Source organism: Podarcis filfolensis, assembly GCF_964270895.1.
Source record: "Podarcis filfolensis genome assembly, chromosome: 15".
NCBI lineage: Eukaryota > Metazoa > Chordata > Lepidosauria > Squamata > Lacertidae > Podarcis > Podarcis filfolensis.
Genome location: NC_139618.1, coordinates 22597972 through 22623568, shown reverse-complemented (window position 1 = coordinate 22623568; position 25597 = coordinate 22597972). Strand labels below are relative to the sequence as shown.

Here is a 25597-nt window from a genome sequence, read left to right as displayed (position 1 = left end):
CCAAAGAAACCCACGTGTCTCCGCTTTTCCAGCTTGTTTACATTGCATTATGGAGACTCTGCAAGGCCATTTTTAGTTTTTTTAAAAAAGGATTTGGGCAAATTTGTGAAAGATGTCTCCTGATGGCTAATAAATTTGGCAGCTAAATGGAGCATCCATGTTCAGAGACAGTATATCTTTCAATCCCAGATACAGGGGATCAGCAAAAGGGATGGCCTACTTGTGAGTTTCCCAGGGACACCTGGCTGGCTGGTGTAGGAAAATGGACAAGCAATTGTTTAACATTGCAACCAAGGCTATTGGGAAAGTCAAACAGGTCAGTTCATGACATGTTTGTTTTTAAGAGGTGGTATGGAATAATAATAATAATAATAATTTATTTATTCCCTGCCCATCTGGCTGGGTTTCCCCAGCCACTCTGGGCTGCTTCCAGCAAAATATTAAAATACAATAATTCATCAAATATTAAAAGCTCCCCTAAACAAGGCTGCCTTCAGATGTCTTCTAAAAGTCAGATAGTTGTTTGTTTATTTCTTTGACATCCGGTCGGAGGGTGTTCCACAGGGCGGGCGCCACTACCAAATATTATTATTTTAATCTTATGTTTATTGCATTGGTCTGAGGATCTCACTGCCCTGGCTAGATTTGTACATATAGGACTCAGTTTTGTGTAGATGCCTATTTAGATATCTTGAGGTCTTACATTAACTTAAATGCTTCATTTAGGATCTATGTACTGATGGTAACTGTGTTCTCAATTTATTTATTTATTCCATTTATTTATATTCTTCCTTTTTCTGTAAGGAGCTCAAGGTAGTGTACATGGTTCTCCCCTCTCACAACAACCCTGTGAAATACATCAGGCTGAGAGGCAGTGACTGGCCCAAGTCACCCAGTGAGCATTGTGGCTGAGTGGGTATTTGAACCCTGATCTCCCATACTCTAGTCTATTCTGTCACTCTGACCACTATACCACACTGTTAGTAGCCTGCCATGTTTTCTGGTTCTAGTTTGCAGGTGGGGTTGTGTGTTTTGTTCTTGTTAGGCCCTTGCAGATGTTTGTCATAAAGTGGGTCTAGCTGTTCATGTATAGATCAGCTTTATCAGGAAGTATTGACAGGATCCAGCCCATACTGGGTCTTTAATTCCAGGGCTATGACTGCAAAGTGATGATGAAAGGACCTAAGCTGGTGTCATTGCAAACTTACCGGAAAATACGGCCCTCAGCGTCAAACCTTCCCTCATAACAATTAAAAATTGCTTTTTGAGCTTTAATTTCCTTTGGCACAGCTTCAGCGTGCTTAGAAATTGGGGGGCTCTTTTTTCTGATGAAGGGGCCAATCTATCTTGTGAGGGGAGGAGGTGGTTAATGAGGAGAAGTAGCTACAGTTTCCTTTCTGGCGTTCTTTAAAATGGATATCAGCTTTCTAATGCTATAATTCAAGGATGGGCTTGGGAAGAGGCTGAATAAAATTTCTTCTCCTCTTGAAATTAACTTTTGTGTGAGAGATTTCTCCTGCCATTGGCAAATCTTTCTCATTTGCACGCCGTTGTGTGGATTTCCCGTGATCGTTTCTCAATAGCTCTATTATGCCGTATAAATGATTTTTAAAAAACCCCTTCCTTGGCAGTTTTATCTGTCGTACTTCAAAGCCATAAAACAAGCATTCCTATCCATCAGGGGTGGCTTTCGTTAACTGTGGGCTCAGATCATTTGTCTTTCCCCTTGAGTAAATGGAGGGTTGCCTTGTGCTGCGTGGGGTCCCTGCCATCAAGTGTGGGACCAGTCATGTACATGGGGGAGGGCTATAGCTTAGGAGCCCCCCAGACTGATGGGCTTTTGGGAGGGGGGGTGGATGTCATTGATGCAATAATAAGGCATTTTTGGTGGATTTATGCAGGTCTTCCCACACATCACCGTGCTTTATTGTATGGGGAAGTGTGAATTACTGAATAAAATTCCTCCCCCAGCCCTAGCCAGGTAGTGAGATCCCTGCTTGCAACCTGCGAGAGCTCATTTGGTCGGGTGATATGGCACCCCGCCATTGCTTTGGACCAGGAGGTCTTGTTTTGCAATGATGGCATTCACCTTTCCAGTTGGGGAAATGACATTTCGGCTGGTTGACATCGTGGAGGGCATTAGAGGTTGGTTGCAGGTGTGAGGGTGTTGATGGTGAGTCATTTGGCATTGGGTAAGCCTTTGTGATGGGAGGGGAGGGTGTTGCCTCCGCCCGCCCCTCCTCGATAAGGGTATCCTGTCCGAAGCCCAGGTGTGGTCTAGGGCCATGCCACGACCTATCAGGGACCTGGGGTGTGTGTGTCTTGATTTGACGTATGTCATAGGGCTCCCCCACTAGTGGTTTACCCTTAATACAACTCCCTGCAGATGGGCAGGAGTCGGGATATAGTCTTGTTCCACCAAATGCCTAAGGCAAACCACTCACATCTGCAACCCATAAAGTTGTGGCTTATTTTAGCCTATTGGCCTTAATTATCCGTGCCCGTGTGTGTTTATTATATAAGGGAACTGCGGGGCCCGGGGCCTTGTCATGCAAGTAGGGTGAGCCAGAAAAAGATAAGCTGATTGCATCCCACCTATTGCAATGTGACATTTCCTAATAATAATAATAATAATAATAATAATAATAATAATAATAATAATTTATTTATACCCCGCCCATCTGGCTGAGTTTCCCCAGCCACTCTGGGCGGCTTCCAATTGAATGTTAAAAACAATACGGCATTAAATATTAAAAACTTCCCTAAACAGGGCTGCCTTCAGATGTCTTTTAAAGATAAGATAAATGCTTATTTCCTTCACATCTGAAGGGAGGGTGTTCCACAGGGTGGGCGCCACTACCGAGAAGGCCCTCTGTCTGGTTCCCTGTAACCTCACTTCTTGCAATGAGGGAACCACCAGAAGGCCCTCGGCGATGGATCTCAGTGTCTGGGCTGAACGATGGGGGTGGAGACGCTCCTTCAGGTATACTGGACCGAGGCCATTTAGGGCTTTAAAGGTCAGCACCAACACTTTGAATTGTGCTTGGAAACGGATTGGGAGCCAGGGTAGGTCTTTCAAGACCAGTGTTATATGGTGTTGGCGGCCGCTCCCAGTTAGCAGTCACCAGTCTAGCTGCTGCATTCTGGATTAGCTGAGACCCTAGAGAGCTGCTGCCAGTCTGAGCAGGCAACACTGGGCAGGTGGGCAAACAGTCTGAGGGTGGAGACGCTCCTTCAGGTATACTGGACCGAGGCCATTTAGGGCTTTAAAGGTCAGCACCAACACTTTGAATTCTGCTCAGAAATGTACTGGGAGCCAATGCAGATCTCTCAGGTCCGGTGTTATGTGGTTCCAGCAGCCACTCCCAGTCACCAGTTTAGCTGCCGCATTCTGGATTAATTGCAGTTTCTGGGTCACCTTCAAAGGTAGCCCCACGTAGTGCGCATTGCAGTAGTCCAAGCGGGAGATAACTAGAGCATGCACCACTCTGGCGAGACAGTCCGCGCGCAGGTAGGGTCTCAGCCTGCATACCAAATGGAGCTGATAGACAGTCGCCCTGGACACAGAATTAACCTGCGCCTCCATGGACAGCTGTAAGTCCAAAATGACTCCCAGGCTGCACACCTGGTCCTTCAGGGGCATAGTTACCCCATTCAGGACCAGGGAGTCCCCCACTCCCGCCCGCCCCCCGTCCCCCCAAAACAGTACTTCTGTCTTGTCAGGATTCAACCTCAATCTGTTAGCCGCCATCCATCCTCCAACCGCCTCCAGGCACTCACACAGGACCTTCACCGCCTTCACTGGTTCTGATTTAAAAGAGAGGTAGAGCTGCATAAGGGCGGATTCTCCACTGAAGCCCCACATCACCCCAGCTATTTGCTCCATTGCAGCCACCACCTTGACTGTTTGGAGAAACTTTGCACTTCATCTGCGCTTACCAGTGCGGGGTTGAACCAACCAGTTATATTAAAATCAGAGAGGAGGATCGGGTGTGTCCCTGCAGGGACTTTGTTTATTTTCATTTATTTCATTCATATTCCATCTTTCCTCCAAGGTGGCATACTTGGCTCCCCTCCTCCCCCCCCCCCAATAACAGGAACCCTGTGAGGTAGGTCAGACTGAGAGCGAGTGACTGGCCCAAAGTCATCCAGTCAGCTTCATGGCTGAGTGGGGATTTGAACCTTGGCCTCCCAGATCCTAGTCCCTAACCACTACACCACACTGTCTCCTTCCCAATGTGGAAACCGCAGACAATTCTGGGTGCATTTTTGTTTTCAGTCAAGCTTTTGGGAGGTGAGACAATCGAGCTGACAACTCTGCACGACTTAAGTAAAGGGTAAAGGGACCCCTGACCATTAGGTCCAGTCGTGACGGACTCTGGGGTTGCGGTGCTCATCTTGCTTTATTGGCCAAGGGAGTCAGCGTACAGCTTCCGAGTCATGTGGCCAGCATGACTAAGCCACTTCTGGCGAACCAGAGCAGCGCACGGAAACACTGTTTACCTTCCCGCCAGAGCGGTACCTTTTTATCTACTTGCACTTTGATGTACTTTCGAACAGTTGGCAGGAGCAGGGACCAAGCAATGGGAGCTCACCCAGTTGCAGGGATTCAAACCGCTGACCTTCTGATCGGCAAGACCTAGGCTCTGTGGTTTAACCCACAGCGCCACCCACGTCCCCTGCAAGACTTAACCAGGAGCCAAGTAGCTAAAACCTCCCCCTCCCAGTGCAGCTTTGTGTTAAAAATGTGAAATGGTGAGCCTAAAGCAGCAGCAGACAGAGAGAAAAACCCCTGGGTCAACATTGTGCATGTTTCCCTTTCCCATCTAGGCTCACCAAGAAGGTGAGGGCAGGAGGTTTCGGTGAGGGCAGACAGAGGAGAAGGGCTATTTCCTGAGATCACACAGATGAAATCAGACACCATTTTTACAAAGACTGGTTTAGGGATAATGAAATCTCCATTGCCTCAGAGGCAAGGGGATGGATGAGGTGATTAACTGGAGGGGCCTTCCAACCCGGAGAGTGCTCTGTTTCTATAATTCCAGTGAATATTTATGTCGCTGTGCATGTGTGCCAAAGGAGTAGTGAGCATGCTGTGTATTTGGGTGGGAGAAGCAGATGGGAAAAGCAGCGAGGAAGAGTAATCTAAACTTAGTGAAATGGGAGGGATGGGCAGGAATGCTGGAAGCCAACAGGGGAGAGGCTGCCAAGAGAGAGGAGGGGTGGATTAAGAACCACTCACAATTTAGAGGATTCCACTTCTCTCGGGTCCCAGGGCACCCCAGTGGAGCCCATCTCCCTGCATTCATGCCTTGCTTTTCAGAACCACTTCCTGTCTCCTAGACTAGATTGGGTTCGGCCAAGCCATTGGTTAGATGGGACATTTGTCATCTAGGCATTCCTGGGTATGGCAAGACCAGCTGGATTCAGACACCACTATAATCCGGTGCCCTGGTGCCTTCTGGTGAGATGCTTGAGGCTGCAGATAAGGGGAAATTGGGCCTATTGACTCTCCCAAATCCCAACAGGGCTAAATGCACACATACATAAGAACAGCCTGCTAGATCAGGCAGGCCAGTGGGCCATCTAGTCCAGCATGCCTGTGGGAAACCCTCAGACAAGACATGAGACAAGAGCACTCTCCCTTCCTGTGGTTTCCAGCAACTAGCATTCTGTGATGGTCTGGGACTCGGGCTCAGACTCGGAACCAAAGGAGTCTCAGTCCGCACCGGATCCTTTGCCTCAGGCAGCATCTGAACCAAGTCTGGGGCCTGATTCTGAAGAGCCCCAGTCTGCACAGGTTCCCCTGCAACAAGCACCAGCTGGGCCGAGTCAGGGGCCTGAGCCTGCCCTGGCTCCAGATCTGGGGATTACCTCGTTGCCTTCAGCCGGGCAATCATTTACAGCTGCTCCGCTACCGGTTGGGTCAGGAGAGGCTGAGGCGGCTTCTGGGTCTAGTAACCCACCGACATCTCCCAAGCTGCAGAAACTCAGATCTGAGACAAGGAGAGACCTGAGTACTCGCAGGAGGAGTGCTCTCCTTCAGGCGAGACAGGGAGGTGAGTCACCGGGGGATCAGGACCGGCCATTACCCCATCAGAGATAAAAGGCTGTTGGACCCCGCCCCAGGTAGCAGGAGCAACATTGCTATTTGCTAGAACCTGCTTGCCTCGTGTCCTGCCTTGGCCCTGTCGGACTGACTCCTCGCAGAACCCTTGGATTTGGGACAGGACCTGGACCGCGTTACTCGGGTTACCCCTGGGCCCAGCACACATTCAGAAGCATTGCTTTCTCCAACTCTGGAGACAGGGCATAGCTATCACGGCTGGTAGCCATTGATAGTCGTCTCCTCTGTGAATCTGTCTGGTTCTCTTTTATTTTAAAGCCATTTAAAATTGGGGCCCATCACTGTCTCGTTCCTTAGTTCGACTCTGCACTGCATGAAGAAGTCCTCTTTTTTTATCTGTCCTGAATCTTCCATCCTCCAGCTTCATTGCATGTCCATGAATTCTCATAGACATTGGTTTCTCCTGGCAATAAATGTGTCCAGGTGAGACTAGGTTTCTGGTTGAGCAACAGTCAAGTCCTAGTTTTGATGTCACGCTTCTGCCCCAAATATTCCTTGCATGGCATGTGTCTAAATACAAAGGATCTGAGATCCTGCTTGCCTTGATAACAAAAAACGTTAGCAGAGACAAGTATGGGTTGAATGGGGAGGTTTCAAAAACGCTATCATTTTAAGTTCATTCTTTATTGCTATGCTAAGCAAGAGGCACCTGATTAGTAGCAGACTGGGTCTGGGGAAGCTCTTGCTGGCTAGGCAATGTGTCCTTCCAAATCACTGGGCAAGAGAAACATCATATGCATGCACAATGCTTATACGGATCATTCAGTCATTCCTGGCTTGAGGCAAACCAATTCTGGTAGTGCAAGGAGTGGTTATGTGTGCAGTGCTTTCTGCAAAGCAAGCAGCTGTTTGTGGCTCAAAGCAAGCTAATTCTGTTGCAGGAGAGGGCATGGGCATGATGCTTCTACAGTGCCAACAGGAGTTCCTGGCATGAGGCAAGGTAATACCATATGGGTGCAGAGCTCCCTTCCTGACGTCTGCTCCCAGATTAGTTGGACAAAACTTTCTAACTTGATTAAATTTCCGGTGTCCTTTTGAGGGTTGTTCCAGACAGCCCCACCTGCAGACTGCTGAGGTATTTACTCTCATTTATTGATTAATTTATTGGTGGGGGGGAAATTTCGCCCTACCCCTGACAGAGTGTCTGACAGAGTTAATTAAGAAGGAAAGAGAAGCTGGCTAAAAACCTAGGCAGATGGAAGAGAAATTTAAGGAAATTAGTAATATTTAAATGAGGAAGCGAGATGGGAAAGAGGCCATTTAAACTAATAAATCTAGAGGGATTATCAAGCCACTAATGAACCCTCTGAGTTTTTGCAATCACATCCTGATGGGGGGTGGGAAGGGTGATAAAAAAGCAGCATGGCTCGCATTATGGGATGGCGAGCAAAAGGAGCAGCTAAATCAAGTGTGTGTATGTGTCATAGTGCGGATGACTGTTGGAAAGCGAGACCATGTGTATATTTTAAATATATATGCTTAAAAGCAAGGATCTGAAACTAATAGGCGATAGAGAAAGTCATCAGGCATAAAAAGGGCACGAAGTCAATCCCTCCTGCACTGGGGAGTTTTCTGAAGGTCAGCTCTTTGGAGAGGTAAGTGAGCTAACTGCATTTAAAATGAAGGGTCAGCGCTGAACTTTCCTTGTCAAGCCCTTCCCTGCCTCCCACCGCTTCTCCTGTATGCACTTGATGGAAATTAGTTTTCTTCCCTCCGCCAGTGTGGATTTGGGGAATGTCAGGCTGGAGAGATGCGAGGCTGACTGGCTTCCATCAAGATCAGTGACTCATCCTGGCTTTAAATCCTACTAATTAGACAGTTCAGCAGAGAGAGAAACACAGCATGTGAAAAACAGATAGGAAACTTTGGCGGAGTGTTGGGACACAACTGAGCGATGGCTTTGCAGTCCATTGGCACACTGATGCAGGGTACACGATCAGATTTGCCCTGCAAGGGCTGCTAGCTTGATGGTTATGCTGTGTCCCCACAGTCGGAGGCAGGAGGGGATGGTGGTGTTGTGCTTGGGTCCTACATGCAAGTTTCCCACAGGCATCTGGTAGGCCAGCGTGAGAACAGTATCAGGGGAGGATTTGGGGCAGTGCAAGCAGCGTGGTCACTCCGGGTGTGCAGCCAAGGAGGGCACCTTCTTAAAGTCCAGCAAAAACTTGCTCGGCTTTGGGAAGGAGGTGTGAAGGCTCTTACAGGGTCCTAGAGTCCTCCTGCCTCCTTCCCAAAGCAGGGCTAGTGCTTACTGGGCTTTGGGAAGGAGAAGGGAGGGTTCTAGGACTGCCAGAGTCTTGTGCCCCTTTCCCAAAGCCTGGCTTAAGCTGGTGCAATGAGAGCTGATGGGCAACATGTTACCAAGGTCCACCTTTGACAGGATGCTGAGCTAGATGGCTTCATCCAGCAGGCCTCTTCTTATGCAATAGGAGAACTGACACTTCACTTTACAGGGTGGTCCAACACACAGCCCGAGGACTACATGTGGCCCCCAGGACATTTTTTTGGTGGCCTTTGGCAACATTTGAATCATTGCCCACACACCTCACAACCTTCATCAACTATCCCTGCCGTCCAACTGCCCCGCTTGTGGAGAATCCATGTTCAGAGGTGGGAAATATTTTACTTCACCTGCATTCAATGTACTGCCCTCCTGAAAGGGGATTTATTTCTCCTGTGGCTGCCATGGGATCTTTAAAGAGGAGCAACTGGAGAACCTACTGTATGGTGGCAGCAACATCAGCTAAGGATGAGGAAGGAAACATTTTTCCATCATCACCCTACCCTGTGCCTTCACCAGTCACCATTGCCTTTTAATTATCAACGTCATATATATTGTACTTTAATTTTTCTCATATGGTCTACCACTCTAGTGGCCTGTTGGGATAGGAAGATTTTAATTTTTGTTGTTGTGATCTTTGCTCTGCAATGCCAATCTTCATGCCTAGTCCCCAGCTGCAGAAATGCAGCGCTGATGGGCAGAGTCAGTTTGCACATACTCAGAAACTACTGAAACTCTGATAGCGCACTCCCACCCCATGTGCAACGATGGGTAGGAGGATCACAATTTCATGCAAGGCAAAAGAGAATCTGCTAACCACATTTTTCTGTCTGTTGCTCAGCTCTGCTTAGCGCTCTCTCTCTCTCATGGCTATTCCTCTCCCCGCCCCCCACCCCAGGATTTGGGAGGGGGAGGAACAGCAGCCAACAACGTACTTGGTGCTTCTTGAGAGTAGGAGGAGGCACTTCGGAGTTTCCCAGCAACTACAAAACACAGTTGACATCTTTATAACCTGAAAATGCTGCTGAGCGCTGCTTGGCACTGCTTGGCAACCAGAAAGCCCTTCCTTCTTATTCCTTCTTGTTTTCTCCTTCCTGGTTGTATGGTGTTCAAGTGAGAAATATTGTCTACATGAGACCCAAGCATAGCAGAGTTGGAAACATGGGTGTAACCAAGGAGGATGGGGGGGGCAGCTGCCTCCCCTCATTCAATAATAAATAAATAGAAACACATAACAAACTGAGGTTCTGCCCCTCCTTAACAAAAGGCCTGCCCCTCAACAAAAATTGTGGCTACCCCCATGGTTGGAAAGACCTAAGCCACATTCACACCATGCATTTAATGTTGCACTTCAAACAGTCATGGATTTCCCACAAAGAATTCTGGGAGCTGTAGTTTATTAAGGAAGCTGAGAGTTGTTAGGAGACTCCTATTCCTTTCCCTGAGCTACAATTATCAGCGTTCCCTGGGGAGAGGGATTAATTGTTAAACCACTCTGTAAATTGTAGCTCTGTGGGGAGAATAGGGTCCTTCTTGATCCTTAACAAACTACATATCTCAGTATTCTTTGGAGGAAGCCGTGGCTCTTTAAAGTGGCGTCACAATGTGACTGACCCTGGAGAGAGTCTTCACGGGTGAACAGATGAACCTGAGACCTTCGCAATAAGGACGATGATGTGCTGTGCCACATTCTTCCACCAGCAACCTAATTCTTGTGAGTTTCTCAAATGTTGCGGTTAAGAGGGAAAGGGTTTGAGAAGAAATGAGCATAGCTGCATAGGGTTTTCTTGGGCTGTCATGAGCATCGATGTTCACTTAGCTCAGGCATGGCCAGACTTGGGCCTCCAGATATTTTGGGACTACAATTCCCATCATCCCTGACCACTGGTCCTGTTAGCTAGGGATGGTGGGAGTTGTAGTCCCAAAATATCTGGAGGGCCAACTTAGCTCTCCAAAGTTCTACTCTTCACTATCTTGTCCATGCAGGTGGTTTAGCCTCCCAGACCTCTTTGTCACCTGTCATTTGCTTTCTCCAGTTCTTATTAGTTTAATATCCTCCCTTTTAAATATACATATCATCTATCCATCTTCAGACAGCTTCCTTTAAGTATATTTCCGCCTGTTACTCTGGATAGCCATTCCTTTCAATTATAGATCTTTTCTCCGAGAAGGTGCTTCAGTAACGAACCCTGTGTTATAGCCTGAACTCCCAGTCTATTTTCTCATAGTCTTTGGACCAGGTTTTTGAAGCTTACTGCAGATCACAATTGTAGGGCTGAGTCCCACCACAATATTCATTGTGTTGCCTGCTGGAACTTGACTACAGGATTCTGCCTCCATAAGGGCACCTATAACTTCAATTGGTATATTAGCAAGACTTTATAACAGGGCTGTTAACACCAGCCTGCAGCAGGCTTTGCACTAGATCAACCTTTCCCAGCCTGATGCCTTCTGGAAATTTTGGACTACAGTTCCCATCATCCTTGACAATTGGCCATGCTGGTTGTGGTTGATGGAGTTGAAATCCGAAACAAGTGGAGTGTCCCAAATCAGGGAAGGCTGATTTCAAGACGTTTGAAATCTGGAGGTGGTTGTGTTTAAGGGGACAGTGGAAGGTTGCCAAGTCTCTTATGTTTAGCCCTGAGATTCAGGTGTCAAGGTTTTTTCTAACAGCCTGGGATTTAAATGTGCTGTTACCAGCTAGTCTCAAGTTGCTACACTTGAATTTGGGGCTTGGGAATGCAACAATAGTGCTTTTTTAAAAAAACCATTTATTTCAAGCTCGTATATCAGGATATCCAGTGATGATGAATGCTGGAAAATTCAAGACAGAGAAAACATGTCTCCATGCAGTGCAGAGTGAAACTGTGGAACTCATTCCCACAGGAGGCAGTGAGGCTGGAGTAACAATTCCCAGGGAAGAGGGACCGATTGTTAAATTCTGGGAACTGTAGCTCCATGAGGGGAATATGGGTCTCCTAGCAGTTCTCAGCACCCTTAACAGACTACAGCTCCAGGAATTATTTGTGCAGAAGCCATGACTGTTTAAAGCAGGCATAGGCAACCTCGGCCCTCCAGATGTTTTGGGGACTACAACTCCCATGATCCCTAGCTAACAGGACCAGTGGTCAGGGATGATGGGAATTGTAGTCCCAAAACATCTGGAGGGTCGAGGTTGCCTGTGCCTGGTTTAAAGTGATATCATAGTACTTTTAACATATGGTGGGAATGTGGCCACAGAAAAATTCTGCACATCAACTGCATCTTTCCAACTGGAGATGCTGGGGGATTAAACCCAGGATCTTCTTCATGCAAACCATGTGCTCTGCCATTGACCCATGGTCTCTCCAACAGCTTAAGTTCCGTGGGACATTCTCCCCAAGGAAATGCATGTAGCACTGTTGCCTTAAGGCCATTAATAGCAGGCAATGCACTATAGCTGTTAGTTAATACATCTAACTAAAAGTTTTAATTAAAACAATTTGTTCAGCTGTGGGGGGAAAACCCTGACTGGAAATCCATTAGAATAAAATAAATTGTAACCACGTTGTTGCTTGATTTATAATGATAATAATATAATACTAAGGAGACAATTTGCAGATAGAGAATTACAGGCAGTCTGCTGTGGGTTTCAAGGAAATGAATATCTATTTTTCCCCACCAAGCCTTGAGATGTCTGAAACCATGAGAACAGAAAAATGTTGGATGCTTGCAATGAACACATTCTATTGTAGTTCATTATCTCCTTGAATTTTTGTGACGTTTGTTCCTCTCTTTTTAAAAAATTCTTCCAAGACTTGGCTTAGACATTTCAAAATATGTCTCAGGGAGTGTTGCAAATAAGCGCTTACATTTTTCTTTTCTTTTTCGAAGGAATATGTGCCTTTGTTTTTAAGGGGTGTGAGTAACACTTAGAGCCAGGCAATTTGTTTAGCTGCTTCACAGGTATCAACTGGTTATGGTATTGTGTGAAGGTAATGGTATTAGAAGGGGACGCAGGTGGCACTGTGGGTTAAACCATAGAGCCTAGGACTTCCCGATCAGAAGGTTGGTGGTTCGAATCCCCGCAACGGGGTGAGCTCCCGTTGCTCGGTCCCTGCTCCTGCCAACCTAGCAGTTCGAAAGCACGTCAAAGTGCAAGTAGATAAACAGGTACCACTCCAGTGGGAAGGTAAACGGCGTTTCCGTGCGCTTCTCTGGTTCACCAGAAGCGGCTTAGTCATGCTGGCCACATGACCCGGAAGCTGTATGCTGGCTTCCTCAGCCAATAAAGCTAGATGAGCGCCGCAACCCAAGAGTCGGCCACGACTGGACCTAATGGTCAGGGTACCTTAATGGTATTAGGGTACCTTAATGGTATTAGGGTACCTTAATGATATTAGAATCTATAGACAAAGATCCTCAATATGTCTGGATTTCCATGGGGGAAGGAAAAATGTCACTTTGGTCTCTTTGGAGGCCAAAAAATGATCTTGTAAGGAATGTAAAAGGTTAGAGTAACGAAGGGTTGACTTTTGTGTGTGAATGTGCCACCCATATTAATCACAACACAGAGAACTTCCTCATCATCAAAGGTGAAGTCAAACATGGTGCTTTTCAATGGAGCAAGTTCTCATGTTTAGCCTTAGGCTACTGAGTGATGTGAGATTGAGCAGTGTACCTGCTTGTGTGAACCAAGCAATAGGCTTTATCTGGAGCTGTAATGGGAGTGTAATTATCTTGAAATCAACCACATACTTCTTAAGCTGGGGGGGGGGAATTCTGTTGAATTTAAGGTGGGTCATGTTGAGCTGGAGTTTGCTAATATTTGTTTAGAGTAATCCTTTGTGGACTTAAAATCTATTAATTGATTAGGAGAGTCCTTCCATAATTCCTTTAAGTTCAGATGATCAGCGTTGAGAGGATAACAGTGATTTTCCAAGGATTACAGATTTGGGATAAGTTTGGAATAAAAAATTGAATTTGGAAGCTTATAGTTCCTGAAACTTTGGGGTTTGGGGTGACATCTGGCAAAAACTCAGCTATCCAAGTCATGAGAATAACTGGATTTGAAATACTTGCTCTGTTTATGAAACCTAATTGTGAGTGAGTAATCTTTCAGCAGCTCAAAATTGAACTGTAACCCATTGGCCAGATGACATCCTTTTTGAAGGCAAAATTGATTTCTGTATGTGGTTTATTATGCAATTATTGACACAGTCAATATATTATGACTATACCACACACACTCTTTCTCTTTAACACCATAAAACACTTAGGGTAATCTTGTACAGTTTAGTGAATAAATGAAAGTGTTTTCCAGGCAGCTTAAGAATGATAAATTGACTTAGCAGCTTAACATTTACAGACCCTGAAGGCCACTGGATTTGCAGATAGAGGCTTTTAACTCCCAATGGGATGTCTTCCTCTGCAAGTATATGAGAGGAGGGTTCCATGTCTCAACTCTCTCTTCCTTTAAGATACTGAAACAGATGATGAAGAAATGATGCTTTATAAGTGCAGAGTAACTCAACGCTTGGAATTAACTAGTTCAGATAAATGAAAGTAGTTGCCATAATTTCTAGGAGAATGGAAGGTGAAGTTCATTTGAGGGTAGAACTTCAAATAATTTATAGTTCATAGTCATTCCCTCCCTCAGCAAGAGGCCTGGACTCTTAGCTTTCATTTTAAAAAAAGTAAGTCAAATGAACATCTACGAAAGAGTTAGAAAACAAATTGTGGAGGCAGTGTTCTAAAGCTTGATTTAGCAGATATGGAAGCACTACTGTAGTTTAATCACTGTGGCTAAGCAATAATTGGGAGAATGGCAACTGAACTACAGTGGTACCTCGGGTTAAGAACTTAATTCGTTCTGGAAGTCCGTTCTTAACCTGAAACTGCTCTTAACCTGAGGTACCACTTTAGCTAATGGGGCCTCCCGCCGCCGCCGCGCAATTTCTGCTCTCATCCTGAAGCAAAGTTCTTAACCTGAGGTACTATTTCTGGGTTAGTGGAGCCTGTAACCTGAAGCATCTGTAACCCGAGGTACCACTGTTGCTGTTTTGTAAAAGGATAAATGGGAATCAATTCCTTTAAAAAATAAACTTTTGGAGTACTAGATTAACTTGGTGGTGTAAGGCAGCATCTGTTTGCATCTTCTTTCTCCAATTCCTGATCAGTCCCCAAATCAGATTATAAGACTCTCCTATATTAGCACCAGCTGCATTTGGAGAACAGTTGGAATGTTCTTAATCAGCAGCAGATCTAGAAATCCAATAAGGCTGTTGAAATAATTAATAGAAGAAAATGTGTGTGTGTGTGTGTGTGTGTGTGTGTGTGTGTGTGTGTGTGTAAAGATGAGAGAGAAAGAAGTTGACCTCACACAAAAAAACAAAATGAGTAAAATCTTGGCACACTCGCTCTCAGCTACTCTTGGCTTTGTAGGTGATCTGGGCTATTAAAACCATGATAAGAATCTCACAAAGGAGAAGAGCGTTTGCAACCAGGAGGTGATGTGGGTCATTTTGCCAGTGGAATTGATAGGAATGAAAAGGGGCTTTCTTGCTAATGCACATATGCTAACAAAGGAAAGTTGGCCCTTCCTGGCATTCAGAAGCCAATTGCTAATGAAAGCCCACCCACCCACCTCCAATTTGAGAATACAGGTAAAGGTTAAGGGACCCCTGACCATTAGGTCCAGTCGTGGACAACTCTGGGGTTGTAGCGCTCATCTCGCTTTATTGGCCAAGGGAGCCAGCATACAGCTTCCAGGTCATGTGGCCAGCATGACTAAGCCGCTTCTGGTGAACCAGAGCAGCACATGGAAACGCCGTTTACCTTCCCGCCAGAGCGGTACCTATTTATCTACTTGCACTTTGATGTGCTTTCGAACTGCTAGGTTGGCAGGAGAGAATGCAGGTAGATTCCATTAAAGTGCATTTGCTCATTGTTAGGACATTGTTGTTGTTTAGTCGTTTAGTCGTGTCCGATTCTTTGTGACCCCATGGACCAGAGCACGCCAGGCACTCCTGTCTTCTACTGCCTCCCGCAGTTTAGTCAAACCCATTGTTAGGACATGGCAATCTGCATAAGCCTCTGTTTGCCTAGCTCTTTTCATCCTAGGGTCCTGCAGTCAATTCACGGATGTGAACCACATCTGGCTGGAACCAGTGAAAACTCAGCATGGTTCAGGAACAGGCCCTTCGCCGCTGTACATGTTCCACATCTTAGCTCTGAGCAATAAGCTGCAATTCTTCACTTGTATATGTTAAAAGAGTGTCAGACACATCTCTCGCCGATTGCTGAGTCATAACATGCTGTGGGCGATGGCACTGCACTCCAAACACAACTGCCGAAGCCACGTCTTGCCAAGTTCCTCCACGCTGCCTTGATTAGGGAACACTCTCTCCTCGAGTCAAAGGTTCAGGTCAGTTGGAGGCGTTTTCCTGATGCTGTAAAATTTGAGTGTGTTAGGTCAGGAACCCCACAGATAACAGCAGTCACTGAAGAGAGACTTTTGGCCTGTAATATTGCCGGCATGCTGTCTCCCAGGGAACGCGGTTCTGTTCTATTATTTAATAATGCCAGGCTAGCACTTTGGAAATAGCCACTGCCATATCAAAACACACACACACACACACACAAAATGTGGTTTTTATTTAATGCGCATCCTTACTGCTTGCTTGAAGCTTCGGTTGGGAAAGTTAAGATTCATCCTTCTGGCTCCGCATTGCAAGGATGGCATTTTCTTTCAGTTATAGACACCTGAGGCTTGATAGTGTTTGAGGGTTTGAGTTATCCCTGATATTGAATTGAACTCCATTTTTCCAGAAAAGCTGGATATTTTGAAGGTTGCATTTTAAAATCAACAGTGTCTATTGTAACATTGTTGTTTGTTTATTACGCTTTCTTGAAAATATAAATTAAAAACAAAGCATTAAAAATAGAAGCAAATGGTGAGTATTAATATAACAGGCTCAAGACAGCTCCATAACTATATACAGTGGTACCTTGGGTGAAGTACTTAATTCGTTCCAGAGGTCCGTTCTTAACCTGAATCTGTTCTTAACCTGAAGCACCACTTTAGCTAATGGGGCCTCCCGCTGCCGCTGCGCCGCCAGAGCACGATTTCTGTTCTCACCCTGAAGCAAAGTTCTTAACCTGAAGCACTATTTCTGGGTTAGTGGAGTCTGTAACCTGAAGCATATGTAACCTGAAGCGTATGTAACTCGAGGTACCACTGTATACTGATGATCTTAACTCTTTCTCCTTTAAATTTTCTTTACAGGGTTTTTCTTTATATATTCAAACATTTGTTGTGATTGCTTTTATACATAATGCATGTCACCAACTACCTTTTTTCAGCCAAGTGACCTAGCAGTTTGAAAAAAAATCATATTTACCAAAGCCAGAGCTCTGATCCAGGATCCTATGGCCTTCAACAGATCGAGAGCATATGAAGAATAGTCAGATAGGCAGCAAGGCCAGGAGGAGGGGAGAGTGAGACAGCGCTCTGAATACTTTTTTTTATTTCTGAAGAACCAGGGAGATGGAATTTTCCACATTTTACATCCATTTCATTACTTATGTAAGCAAGCCTGTGCTGGAGATGGGTGGGCCATTAAGGAAAATTCAGCAGGCCAAATGAGGCCTAAGGCCAGTCGTTTGCCATCCCTGCTGTGGAAGGGCTGGTCTGGCCTCCTTCTCCTTCAGCAAAACTGTTGCCACACACTCTTTTGCATACGAAATCTCCTCTGGCTCCAACTCTCATTAGCCATCTGCCCTTTGTTTCACAGGTTGACAATGTACTCCGTGGAAATGGATAACCTGTCACAGAGACAGGAGGATAATATCATTCAAATGAATCAATAGTGCACAGGCAATTTTTGTGTCGCCTAATGATAATGTGATTGTGTCCAAAACACGGTTTAATCCCATGTCTCATCTTGTTCTCCCTGGAGCTTCCTGCGCCAGAGAAATCAGACTTTTACTCTACTTTTCCCGAGGCCTCAAAGATCTGTGGAATCAGCTAAAACGGTTACAGGAATAGTGTGGGGGGGGGAGAGAATATTATTATAATAATGCATTGTATTTCTGATTATGTGGGCAAAATTCATATCCAGAACTCAGGGTACGAATTTCCTTCAAGGCTGCAATTGCTCAGCTAAACGGAGGGCCTGATGCCTTCTCACTTGTGGGGAGCAGGGGCCGGCTTCCCCAAGATAACAGACCCTATTTTCCAGGGACAGTCCCGAATCTACAGAAGCTGTCCCAGTTTCTGGTTTGATCCTGGAATGTCCCGCTTTTCCTTAAAGGTAAAGGTACCCCTGCCCGTATGGGCCAGTCTTGCCAGACTCTAGGGTTGTGCGCTCATCTCACTCTATAGGCCGGGAGCCAGCGCTGTCCGCAGACACTTCCGGGTCACGTGGCCAGCATGACAAGCTGCATCTGGTGAGCCAGCACAGCACACGGAACGCCGTTTACCTTCCCGCCGCTTTTCCTTAGGACATCCCTATTTTCATAGAAGAAATGTTGGAGGGTATGGAGTTATGCGATCCCCAAGCCAATGAGATATGTAACTATACAACCTTTAGAAGACATCTGAAGGCAGCCCTGTATAGGGAAGTTTTTTAATGATTAATGTTTTATTATGTTTTTATATAATATTATTAATAATAATAATATAATTTATTACCTATACCCCACCCATCTGGCTGGGTCTCCCCAGCCACTCTGGGTGGCTTCCAACAGGAGATTAAAAATACACTGAAACATCAGTCATTAAAAGCTTCCCTAAACAGGGCTGCCTTCAGATGTCTTCTAAACGTCAGAAAGTTGTTTATTTCTTTGACATCTGATGGGAGGGCGTTCCACAGGGCGGGTGCCACTACTGAGAAGGCCCTCTGCCTGGTTCCCTGTAACTTTGCTTCCTGCAGTGAGGGAACCACCAGAAGGCCCTCGGTGCTGGACCTCAGTGTCCGGGCAGAACGATGGGGGTGGAGACTCTCCTTGAGGTATACTTCAGTATATATGTTGGAAGCCACCCAAATTGGCTCAGGCAGCCTAGTCAGATGGAAGGGTATTATTATTATTTATTGAATAGGACATCCCTATTTGCATCAGAGAAATATTGGACGGTATAAGTTGAATGCGCTCAAGGGAAGGGACCTTCCCAGTTTTCCTGTACAGTTTTGGAGTTCTCTTCCACATAAGAGATGTATGCCCATCGTTTCCTCCCATCAGTGAGGCAAGATGAAGCAATTTGCCTCGAGTGACAGATCTGCCTCCCGCCCCTGCTGTTGTGCCTCTGCTACCCCTCCTGGAGTTTTGTCCACACTGTCACCACCAAAATGCCACTGCCATGGCCTGAGTTTGCCTGCAGTGGGGGAGCCAATAACTTTACCCAGGGAACACCTACTGAAAGTGGCAGCCGTAACCTTTGCACTCTGCCTAGAATCCTTCATCCCATACTTTTGACTCCCTCTGCTTCACAGGCAGACCAGCACACAAGTGGGCTGCTGAAAGGGATGGCAGGAGAACATGCCACTAAAGAGTCTCGAATTAATTGAGCTGGATATGTTTAGTCTGGAGAAGAGAAGACTGAGATGTGATATAATAGTCACCTTCAGATATCTGAAGGGTTGTCATGAAGCAAGTATTTTTTCTGCTGCTCCAGAGGGTAGCACCCGAACCAACAGATACAAATGGCAAGAAAGGAAATTTTGACAAAACCTTAGGAAGAACTTTCTGACTGTAAGAGCTGTTTAACCATGGAATGGACTGATGGAATCTCTTTCACTGGGCATTTTTAAACAGAGGTTGGATGAATATCTGTCAGGGATTCTTGCAAATACAGGGGGTTGGACTAAGATGACCCTTGTCCCCTCCAACTCTGCAAGTCTATTATTCTATGTTTTTTTATTTTATTTTTTTAATAATATTTATTTAAAAAAATTTAAATTATAAAAAAGAAAAAAGAAAAAAAGAAAAACAGAAAAATAGAAAGAAAAAATACATCCATCATTCTCAAATTTTCAACTTTCATTACCTTCTTTCTTTGACCTCCTCCTCCCCTTTCTTGTATCCTGGTTAATAATTATCACAGCAAATCCTTTCCATAGTTCATAATGTTTTGTCCTTACATTACCTTAATCTATTTTCATCTTGTCTTGTAGCAAACCTTAAAACTTAAAACTCAAATCTTATTTTTACCAACTTCTCATAACCATATCATTAACCTAATTCTTTAAACATTCTTACTAGAACCAAGTAGTTCCGTTTCAACATTTTTCTAACATTCATCAATTATTTTAAAACAGTCCTAATGATACAAAAAAAGTAAAACAAATCCAATCTTCATCCAGCGTCCCTTCCTCCTGGTCCCGGATTTTGTCAGTCCTTTTTGTCCCATTAATCTAGCGCATTAACCTGGTGTCCTTATATCCGAGGCCCTCAAGTCTCTTCCATGTCCCTTCCGCGACTCTTCTTCATATTTTCCTTTCACTCGTGGGAACTCCATCTTAGTAATGTTTTTGACCCTTTTCAGCAGATCAGCCCCATTTCCATAGTCCAGACTAAACTCCATGTAATATTTAAACACCTGTTTCAGATTCCCTCCAAAATTAAGAGCCCCCACAACTCCCAACATCTGACAGCCCATTACCAGACTCAGAAAGTCCAAACATCCCTGCATGGGAGGGTCAATCCAACCCCCCATTTCCAAACCAAACCAAACTTTATCTTTCCAAATCTGGTTTTTTCCAAATTCATTTATCAAATCCAAAGGCTCATATTCCTGCAGGGCCGCAACTCCCTCCATTTCTGGCACCCAGGATTCAGCAGCATCCTCTTCTCTCATCTGTGCTGTCATAGCACACTCCTGTTTTAGTTCCTTTTTTAAAATAAATATTTATTAGATTTTCCAATTTTATACGAACACAAAAAAAGGAAAAAAAAGAAAAATATTAAAAACAAGTCAATTTCAGTAACAATTTTTCAATAACGTTTCTTTGACTTCCTCATACCTCCCCTTCTTGTTTTCTAGTTCAACTTGTTAATCCAGCAAATCCTAATCTCTTAACATTCCTTTTAAAGTAACGCCTTATTTTCCACTCAACTTTTTAAATTTAATGACTTAAACAATTTTAATCCCTATTATCTTTATCATAACAGCTAGAGACCCACACTCCTGTTTTAGTTCCTGGGTAGGCTCGATGTAGTTTCCTACTGCCTGTTCAAAATTTCTGGCCGCATTAGTCATCAGATCCGTCTTCTGGCTTAACTGATCCAATAGGGCATTTATTTTACAGAAAGCACCCAACAGAGCTTCTGAAAACATTGTCCTACAAGGTCACAAGTCCTTTCCCACGATTGTAATCTGTAGCAGCTGCAAGCTCCTGAAATTGGTTACAGTTTCACAGTCTCCCTCTAGGGGAAAAACTTCTGTTTATTCTTTCTTTTATGAACAATAGCAACAAAGTTTCTTTTTTAAGATATTCTGTCAATATTTGTTCCTTTGAAATGTGAAAGGAAACAATGGAATCACTATATTACTTTTCTTTTAGCTATCTGTCAAAAACATTTGTCTCTGGTCAATGAGCTTCAAACGTCGGTCCTTACACTCCACTCCAGGATCAGGACGGTGGAAAGTTACTTTACTTTAAACTCACTTCTGCAGGTTTAAACAGTCCAAAAAGAGATCCCCCTTCTTCTCCTGCTACCAAAGGGGGGTTCCACGATTTTAAATGATGAAAGCCAATCCTTTAAAAGTAATTTTCTAAGCTCTAGTTTACATTTTCTTTGCTTTATTCTGACTACAAAGAAATGGAAGGCTGACTTCCTGTTTAGACCTTCCCGTTTCAGTACCAAACTGAAATAAATTTTGAGTCCAATTCCTCTCTTCTGGCCAATCCTTCTTTAAAGTCCAGTTGTTCAAGGTTTAAGTACTCACGGGTGACTCTTTAGATGCCAAATTGTCCCAGGAAAAAGGCAGCGCTCTCCGGCAACGGCTATGCGGCTTCGCTCCACGGAAAAAGCAGTTGACTCACAGCACCGCGCCACTTCCCCCTCTTCACTTCGGAGCCCGTTAATGGGTTCCTTTGCGGGTTGGGGGGGCGCTAAAGGTGCCCGCCGAGTCCCATGGTCACAGGCTTCATCCGCCTGTGGTTTTTTAAAGGGTCCCCGCTTCGCCGTAGCGGTAACGACCCGTTTCGCGCGGAGCTGGTCCCTCCAGTTCAGAGGGAGTCCGCCATTGCCGCTGGCGCCACCCCGGAAGTCTATTCTATGTTTTTTAAAAGCTGATTAAGTCACATTTTGGCACAAACTCCTTGGAACCTTTGCAGTTCCTTAGATTCCCTCATTTCACTTCCCCTTATGGACTACTGAAGAACATACTGCTCTTTTCACACTTCCTAATTCTGCTCTCTCTCTCTGTTTTGGTTCTTTGATTTCCTTTAGGAGTTTTCGCTCCAGCGGCTAGAGAGCCATCTGGATGATCGAGTGAATATCATGGCCTTTTCCATTTTCAACCAGTCCCATGCTTTCTTCCAAGAGTTTGCAGAGAGCCTCAACCAGTCGTGGCTGGAAAACTGTGATCACATTCCTTTTACTGGGCCAGCAGTAAGTAAAACATATTTACATCAATTGGTCCTCAACCCACAGTGTAATTAGGGCTTGTTGGGAGAGAAGATGAAGATAGCATGAAGAGGGGGCCACAATGGTGATTTGTTGAGGGTCTAGAACCTTATGTATCTCTCGCTCATTGCTCCTTGTTGATCACGTTCCAACAAACTAGATGAACATAAAAAAAGGTATCACAAGACCATGGCATTCTCAAAACAGGTTGAAGGGTTATGAGGAGCAAGGTCTTTTCTGTGATAGCAATCCATTGGTGTGATTAAGAGTTCTCAGTTCTGGAGAGCTTTGGAGAATTCTTTTGTGTTACCTGCCTGCTTCTTTCATGGCTTCTCAATGCCTTCATGCTATGTTGTAGGCATCATGAGGACATCAGATCAGCCACTCTAGCAAACAAGATGGGGGACCAGATGGACATTTGGTCTGATCCAACAGGGCTATGGCGTTTAAAACTCATTTGCTTTGTTTACGTGAGTCTCAGGAAGGGCTTTGATGAATGGAAAGGTGGCATCTAAATTTAAACAAACCTTTACCCCAGGCATAGGCAAACTCAGGCCTCCAGATGTTTTGGGACTACAACATCATCCCTAGCTAACAGGACCAGTGGTCAGGGATGATGGGAGTTGTGGTCCCAAAACATCTGGAGGGCCGAGTTTGCCTATGCCTGCTTTACCCTGTATTGTTCTCAGTAAAGACCAGTTTACATGTTATCCCCTATTTATAGCAACATGTTACTATGTGATAACCAGCTCAAGATGTCTCTGCATGTGCAAAATTCATTTTCTTCACAAATGAGTCATTGTAACTAGGAATATGTGCACCATTTAAGGTTGCATTCTCCTCCTCTCAAACTCCCTGCTTATGGGTATTAATTATAATCAGAGTATGATCTCCTAAATCCATTCAAACCTTTCAATGCATCCTAGAGAGAATGTTTGCTAGAATACCATTCCCAATATTGCCACAAACACAGTAAGAGCCTGCTGAATCAGGCTAGTGGCCCATCTAATCCAGCATCATTTGTCTAGAAATGATCCTCTTCCTTTTAGGAGATGTTCACAAAGGGTACAGAAACTACTAGGGTCCTTCCTCCTATGCAGCAGAACTGCAAATGTTCACATGCAAACAGACAGAGCATTGGGTGTCTTGTAGCAGCTATCTTCCTTCTTCATGTAAAAGGTCAAAGTGACCTTAAAGAAGCAAACTAGGATCTCTGTTTCGATTGCATCACTCATCCTCTGCCCTACAGTACCGGGGATGGTTGACATCTAGCAGATGCTGAAGCTTGCTACAAACTGCTGCTTGCTTATATTTGAACCTGCTGTTTATTCAGCTGTGAGCTTACAGGCTTACATGCTCTCTCTCTCTCTCACACACACACACACACACACACACACACACACACACAGCCTCCCTCGCTGTCCACCCTTCCTCCAGCCCAGGGAGATGCTGCAGCTAATTCATTGCCCAGTCTTACTTTATACCTCATGTGATCCCTCTATTGCTAACTGCCCCAGGTGACAGCTGAGATGCATTATGGATAATGCTTCCTAATAAAGCAGGAAATGTTAATGGCAGGCAGAAATAAAAACTGATTTCACCCTTCTCCCTTTCCCTTGGCCCGCATTTACGGTGCTTTCATATTTTGCTTTTGTTTTGAGTTCTTATTCTACTGTGCATTATTCACCTGCGTGAAAGTCATTGAAAATAATGCTCAGACCTTCTCTCCCATTTGGTAGCTTTCCCTCAAAGAGACTTGAGACCCCATGTTGCATGGCAACGTGTGCATTACAGTGTACCGACACCATTTTTAGGAGCAAAGTAGCTTTGGGGAGGCATTTAGCGCAGTGAAGAAGTGTTGGGAGGGAAAGGGGTGCAAGAACCTTTCCCACAAGCTAGTTCCCATCTTCAGATTGCCTCCCAGCTGCTTCTCTCCCCCAGATGCATAAGTGTCTTCAGATACACATCTGAAACCCGGGGTGGTGGCTGGGGACAGCTTGGGGCAGGGGAAGAATACCTGTTGGGAAAAGGATTAAATGCCATCTCCCATGGTCTCGCACTCGCTCTCCTGTTGCAAGTTGCTGGCCTTGGCCAATGTAACACAGGATTCTGCAACCTGGCACCCTCCAGATCTTCTGGGCTACAGCCCCCATTTATTATCCCTGACCATTGGCCAAAACATCTGGAGGGCATGGAGCTGAGAAAGGCTGGTGTGACATGTCGAAACCAGCTTTTGATTTATCCTGAAGAAAGTCTTGTTTTGGTGCTGTTGGGAGATCTCGTTCCCCTGCAAATCAATCCTCTGATGAAGCCACGACGGTCAAACTAGTTTAGATTTCTCGGGAAGAGATATTCTGTATGGCATGGAGTGGTGGCCACTTCTCTCCGGTAAATTGCTCCCGCTTCTTTCCCTCTCTTTGCTAAAGGAAGCGTTGCACCGCTGCTCAGTGGTCCTTCTTGCACAGCAGCCCGGGAAGCTGTCAACCCATGTTCTGAAGCCTGGGTGACTGTAGCAGCAGCTGTCAGAACCGATAGCTAAGGCATGTGAAGAAAGCCCCCTGCCTGCACTCTCAGTAATACTGCTTATTAGCATCCACAGCCTCCAGCAGTATCTGGTCTCTTCTGACAGCAGAAAGAGTTGCATTGAAGAAAAGTTGCAGGAGTCACTAAGTCATGGGTAGGCAAACTAGAGCCTGGGGGCTGAATCCAGCCCAATCGCCTTCTAAATCCGGCCCATGGACGGTCCGGGAATCAGCGTGTTTTTACATGAGTAGAATGTGTGCTTTTATTTAAAATGCATCTCTGGATTATTTGTGGGGCGTAGGAATTCGTTCATTTTTTCCCCTTCAAAATATAGTCCCACCCCCCACAAGGTCTGAGGGACAGTAGACCGGCCCCCTGCTGAAAACATTTGCTGACCCCTGCACTAAGTCCTCCTTGCTGTGAGATGAGGCCAGACATGGCACTGCCAGAAAATGGGTGTGTCAGGCGGATTCAAGCAACTCCCATGGCTGGTTGCCCAGGAAAGCAAAAAGACAAGGAATGTCTCTTACCGTCTGCTTTTTATTCAGTAATTACAGAGAGAGGCTTTGGAACCCAGCCTCTTGGATAATGGCATGGTCCCGAGTGAATCTCCACCCCCTCCATCTCTCCCACTTCCTCATGTGTCAGCCCTACAGGTGCTGACAAGTGCCCTTTGCCTTTGAGCTCTTTGCTCTCCTACTTTCAAGGCTCGCCAGGTTCTGGAAAAGGGTGTGTGTGTCTGGAATGCTTTCTAAAGACACTATGCCTCACTGGTGCTTCCTCTTCCTCCTCCTCCTCCTCCTCCTCTCCCATTATTTCCCAGCTTTCCCCCTCATCTGCCTCTAAGCTGTGACCTCCCTCAAACCCCTGTTGTAATTCTGAACTGTCTTCCTCTTCTCTGGAAGGGTCAGGCTGGGGAGACGGTCTTCACCATTCTTCCTCTGCCCAGTTCCTGACATTTTGTAGACAGCAGAAGGCAACTCTGAGACTAGAAGGGCCCTCCATGAGTTTTTGTAGGTAGCATTCAGACAGCTGTTGCTGCAGTCATCCAGAGA

At 45.4% G+C, this 25597-nt stretch overlaps 1 protein-coding gene across 4 annotated transcripts in view; it reads left to right on the top strand.

The window, feature by feature from the left end:
• Positions 1–25597, top strand: part of GRIK4 (glutamate ionotropic receptor kainate type subunit 4) — a 457517-nt gene that overhangs the window by 329794 nt on the left and 102126 nt on the right. For all 4 annotated transcript variants that reach the window (XM_083588425.1, XM_083588423.1, XM_083588424.1 and 1 more), the window contains exon 8: positions 21843–22004. In XM_083588425.1, the coding sequence (XP_083444551.1) occupies positions 21843–22004 (162 nt within the window). The remainder of the gene's footprint in view (positions 1–21842; positions 22005–25597) is intronic.